At 49.5% G+C, this 6000-nt stretch overlaps 1 protein-coding gene across 14 annotated transcripts in view; it reads right to left on the minus strand.

The window, feature by feature from the left end:
* PPP1R12A (protein phosphatase 1 regulatory subunit 12A) overlaps positions 1 to 4680 on the minus strand; it is a 115497-nt gene extending 110817 nt beyond the window's left edge. For all 14 annotated transcript variants that reach the window (XM_015857277.3, XM_015857250.3, XM_015857269.3 and 11 more), the window contains exon 1: positions 4420 to 4680. In XM_015857277.3, the coding sequence (XP_015712763.1) occupies positions 4420 to 4656 (237 nt within the window). In that variant the 5' untranslated portion in view covers positions 4657 to 4680. The remainder of the gene's footprint in view (positions 1 to 4419) is intronic.
* Between the last annotated feature and the right edge of the window lie 1320 nt (positions 4681 to 6000).

Below are 6000 nucleotides of genomic sequence, written 5' to 3' on the forward strand. Positions count from 1 at the left end.
ACAGGGCTGACAGGAAACACTAGGACAGCAGAAATTGTCCTTCACTAGTTGGTAAGAATGAGCATTCCATGAAGCATTTGCAAATTGTTTCATCAGCATCTTAATTAGTGCTGGTGGACAAATGCAAACTTTTGTTATCAATAGCATCAACTAAAAAACTATGTCTAGCATTGCATACTGCGTATTTGTAAACTGTTATAAAGTGGATCAGCCAACTTCATATGTTTATTTATTACTCTGAGAGGTGCTGGAAAACAATGATATTCAGGATAGAAAGAATGAATAGTCTTCAGGAAATTGCTCAATTAAATGGTATTTGTGCACTCCTTCATGTTAAGGGTCAATTCTTCATTATGTGTTAGGCAGTCTTCTTTTCAGCCTTCACCACTGATGGTACCTGGCATGCTCAGTGATTGCTGCACGCAGCCAGGACACCACCATCTTCCAAGCACAGCACCCTCCCCAGCACAGAAGAGCAGCAGCACAGCAGAACATCTTCCATGCCACACGGCAGAGTGCGATTGCAGGTCATCTTCCTCCCCAAAGTCTAAAAAACAAGCTATCCCATAATAAAACAGCCTCCACGAAGAAAGAGGGCAGCCAAAAAGCTTGCTGCCTAAGTTGCCATACACGCAGATGTAAGTGCAGCTGCCTTCTTTCTCAATAGGCAGGTACTCCACACAATCATGCATCAGAGGCAAATGCATGAAATCCAGGAACCCACTCGCATATCAGGCCCTCCCCAGCACACGCAGCCCTCTTGTGTTGCTGCTCAGAAGAGCTGCACTCCTTCCTGGACAAGCTCTGTGCAATTTCTGCCTAAACTGCTTTCACTCACTTGAGCAGTATGAGCCAGCAAATAAGTCCTCCTTGACAGAGGGCAAGAAATGAGAACAGGAGAGAATCCAAACGCTTTGAGGAAAGACAGGTGTTTGGCCTTTAAGAGGCCAGAATTGAATCCCATTCTTAATAAATACACATACCCTAAAAAGGACTGAGCTTTATTGAAAACCATACAGCCTCTTATTTCAGAATATGCCACATTTCCTTTCTCTGCAGGAACCATTAATTTGTGAGATCAGAGCTCACCTCTGGGCCATTTTTCTCCAGTTCAATTGTTCTGGCAGCTAAGAAAGGCTGCACTATCTGTATGTTGGATCTCACCCCGTGTGACAACTGTCAGGGAACACAGTATTATGAACACCATCAATTTAAAAACAAAAATCTATTGAACAGACTTGCATTGTGAAATTAGAATTTCAATTTACAGATCGGTTTCCTGGTCTTTCAGACACATTATATACGTGTGCGAACATAAGATATTGTAATAGGATGCGTAAGAATATGTTCCTGCAATATCCTAGATAATATAATTCTCCCATAAATGGATAAATTACAGACCCACTTTCATCCTTAATGCTGAAGGTCTAACCTGAATGTATGCTGAAAAGGGTTCTTAAAGGAAGAGAATGGCATCTGAATCCAACACAACATACGGGAATAATAATCAACTAATAATGGGTCTGTTCCCCAGTTCTGCAAGATCTATTTTTGCAAACTCAGATTTAATATACGCCCTCAAATGCAATGCACTAAGTCCATTGGTCTCTGCACAGCAACGCATACATGATCACACAGTGGCAACGACAAGAAAAGAACAAACCTGCACATGATCTTCCCATCCATCACAAGCCAACAGTAATTTCCTTCCCCCTGTACACAGTAACAGAAACAGACCTACATAACGCTTTCTGATATTCAGCCCCACTGAAATGGGAGAAGTCCAGCTAATTGCTTGAGCAACAAAACGTGATGCTCCAATAGGGATCAGTTCTGAATTTCAGAATTAATAGCACTTTTTCCTTCAGCTTCTCCAACCATCCAGTCTGCGGGGGCAAAAACAAAAAATACTCAGTTTAAGCCTTTTCTGGTTACATATAGAAGTAACCAGAAAAACAAAAGCTGAACAGCAATAGATTTAAACATTCAGACACAGAACATGAGCATTGGAGCTAATAGGTCTTTAAAGGTCCCTTCCAACCTGAGCCATTCCACAGCTCTATGGATTTGCTCTCAATAATGCAAAAAAATATTTGATGCAAGACTAAATGCTACCCAAAGAAGGTAGGGTCACTCTGTCCCCACTAACAAATTCATGCCTGTAAAGCAATAAAACATACAAGGAAAATGACAACAAGAAGCAGCAACACAACAGCAAGGCCAGTAGTTTCCAACAAAATGGGCTTCAACACCACTGACATCAGTCAGAACTGTCAGGACAAGTGACAAGTTTTTGAAGCGTTTCCTTTGGGAACAGATAAAGCTTTGTTTTATTCCACAGCCTAATCAGATTAAATGAATCCGCGTTAGGGACGGCACACTGCGTGATTTGCACCTTTCATATGACACGTTAAAAATCTTGATAACAACGGAACGAAATAACAAAGCAGTCATGGGAAGAGCTTTGGTATTTTGCTATCCTCCCTCGTCATCTTTAAAGAAGAAAACAAACAACAACAAGGACAACAAAAACCCACACCAAAGAAAAGCACACAAACCATAAGATGCCTGGGCTGCCTCAAGAGGATTATCATCTCGCAACTGATCTTCTTATTTGCTTTTAATATTGTAAGACCAGAAGAAGCTCCCTGGTACAGCAACAAGAGAGCGAACGGAGTTTTAGCGGCACAAATCTTTATTCTATTAGACTTTGACCTTTCAAACCCGCAAATCATCTACAGGTAAAAAGGCAGGCAGAATAACACCGGAGTAATTGTGATGACGGGCTTTGCTGTATGTAATGTCAAAATCACTTTGGAAATGCTATTTATACTTCATGAAGAAAAACAACATCATTCACCTCTCGTTCTCAGGGAGTCGAGTCAGACATCATCCCTGCCCACCAATCACTGGCTCGCAGTCGGTGATTTGCAGAGCTACGATGTAACCAGTTAAGGAATGACTTGTAATACTGAGCTCCCTTCGAGCACACAGCAATCATAACCTGATTAGAGGAGAATAAATGCACAGAACCAGGCTCCTGAGCAACAGGGTAGCCTCAAGTCAGGCAAAGCTGCTGAAGTAACGCTCTGACAGCCTTAACCACAGCACAGTCACTCTTCCAGTTGAGTTCACAACTGAAAGCAAACCCTACGCAGCCAAACAAGTGATGACATACACAGGAAACAGAGCAAAATGCAGCAAGATCTTACATTCTTACAATATCTTACATTCAGAATTGGATTCTATTCTTCATTATTAAGGTGCAACTTATATTTGTAGGAATTCACATCCCTAGATGTCTACACGGGCAGGATAACGCCCACCGAGTTCACCACCTCATTTTTGTTTAAGAACAGTGCAATATAACAGTGTCCTAATTACCTCGCTTGACCATTCTGGAAAGATTGCAACTTGGTCAACCCACATCCCAATCTTTTTCTTCACCTTGAAGTAGCAAACAAGTTCTAAACTTAAGAACGAGAACCTGGCCCGTCAAAGCTACATAAGTATTATCTATATAGATTTTTTAACTTTTTAGCTATCCAGGGAATTTTATACTGCAGGGAAGCTTTTGGCCTTCTAGAAAAAGAAGAACTATTCAGGCAAACCCGCATTATCTCTGGATTGCCACAGCCTTTCCTTATTTGGCTAACGTTTTGAGATTCCAATCAGACTGCTATGAAGTTCAGCGTGCACAAAGCATCCATTTTGAGGAAACTTCATAGCCCGTCTCCCTGCCCCGAGTGAAGTTCCCTCACGGCACCAACCCCGGCCACACACCCACGCCCGAACAAAGCCACTCGGCTCCGTCGCCCTGCTCTCCGACACGCGGAAGCAGGCTGGAAAAGCCCAGCTCCCCGTCAACTTCAGCTCGCACACTGCGGCAGAAGAAGCGGGCTGTTAGTGACACGCGTTTCTACGTTGGGCACAAAACGCTTGTTTCCCTTTGGAACAGGGAGCGCGGCGCACGGCCCGGCTGTCCCCGCACACAGAGGAGCGGGCTTTCATCAGCCCCAAGCACAGCCGAACCTCCGGACGGACGGAGGAAGCCGGAAACCGCCGCGGGGAGCGGCGGCAGCGGGAAGCGACCCCGCGCAGCGCCTCCCCTCACCTGCGGCCCTGCCCCGACAGCTCCCGGGGGGCTCGGGCGGGGCCCGCACCCCGATCCCGGCGGGGGGGAACTCCCGGAGGTCCCCGCCGCCGGGAGGTGACCCGGCCCGGAGGCTCCGGGGCAGAGGCCCCACGGCACGGCCACTCCCCCGCCGCCCCCGGGCCCGACCCCGCGGCCCCTCCCCGCCCCGACGCCCCCCCAGCGGACGGCAGAGCCGCCGCCGCCGGCCCGTTCCCCCGCGGCCGCCTCCCGGAGGGGCGCCCCGCAGGCCTCGCCCCCGGCCCTGCCCGCCCGGCCGCACCGACCTGGTGGAGCGCGGTGAGCCCGTCCACATTGGCGTAGTTGATGTCGGCGCCGCGCTCCAGCAGCCGCAGCACCTCCTCAGTGTCCCCGCTGGAGCAGGCGGCCAGAAAGACGGCGCCGTCGTCGAACTTCACCTTGGTCTTTTTACGCTTGACCACGGGCGGCTCCAGGTCGGTCTCGGAACCGATCCAACGCTTCAGCTGCTCGTTCCGCTTCTGCTTGGCGTCCGCCATCTTCATGCCCCGCTCCCGCCTGACCCCCTCGCTATCGCCGCGCCGAGGATAGACTATATACCGCCCTATCCCACAGCGCACCGCGCTCGCCCTCGCTCACCCACCCAGATGGAAGCGCAGGGCGGGAGGGAACCGAGGGGCGGGCGCTGCCGGTGGGTCATTAACATCATCCCGCGAGATTTCCACGCCGGGGCGGAACCCGAGGGAGGTGGGCGCTGGGGCCGTGAGCGTGACGTCACGCGGGGACGGGGGTGTTGGCGGGGCCGGGCTGAGGCGCGGCCGGAGTTTGGGCGGGCAGAGGGTTCAGGAGTTCAGCCCCAGGGTCAGCGGTTCGTGAGGGACTGACTGCAGGGCTCGGGAACCAAAGGCTGCGGGCGGGTGTGAGTCTGTTAGTGAGACTGCAGCCTGGAATCTGAAGCAGCGCACCCTGCTTGTGTTGGGAGAGAAGGAATTGCAGTTCTTTGCCCTGCACGTTGCATGTTTGCTTTAGCTATAAACAGCGTATTTTCTGCTGAATTGAATGATCTCCGTGGCTTTGAGCTTACTGGAAAAGAAGTTCTAATTTCAACTCATTATGGGAAACAAAGTGTAGTTTGAGAGGGTCACCAGACCTCATGCTCCTCAAACTGTGTGTGGTTTGTTATTTCCTATAATCTCAGCCCAGGTCTCTCAGTATTTCCACATAAGGGTGACAGCTCCAGGCCCCTCAACAGCTTTGGAGCCCTTCTCTGGTCTCTCTCCAGCACTTCACAGAATCACAGAATGACTCAGGTTGGAAGGGACCTCAAGGATCATGTAGTTCCAACCCCCCTGCCTGGCAGGGCCACCAAACATACACCTTTACTAGATCAGGTTGCCCAGGGCCCCGTCCAACCTGGTCTTGAACACCTCCAAGGACGGGGCATCCACAACCTCCCTGGGCAGCCTGTTCCAGGGCCTAACCACTCTTTCCCTGTCTTTCTTGAACCGAGAAGCCCAGAACTGGACACAGTTCTCCAGATATGGCCTCACCAGGGCAGATGAGGGGAGGATCACCTTCCTCAGCCTGCTGGCCACACTATAAAAATACCCAAATTTTTTCTAGAGATATCACAGATCACAGGATTGTAGGGGTTGGAAGGGACCTCTAGAGATCATTGAGTCCAAGCCCCCTGCCAAAGCAGGCTCCCTACACCACATCACACAGGTTGGCATCCAGGCGGGTCTTGAATATCTCCAGAGAAGGAGACTCCACCACCTCCCTGGGCAGCCTGTTCCAGTGCTCCGTCACCTTCACTGTAAAGAAGTTCTTCTGCACATTCATGCGAAACTTCCTATGCTGTAGTTTCATCCCATTACCCCTAGTCCTGT

The sequence above is a fragment of the Coturnix japonica genome, chromosome 1 (genome assembly GCF_054131305.1).
Source record: "Coturnix japonica strain WE chromosome 1, WE-NBRP24, whole genome shotgun sequence".
In the NCBI taxonomy this organism is placed as follows: Eukaryota; Metazoa; Chordata; class Aves; order Galliformes; family Phasianidae; genus Coturnix; species Coturnix japonica.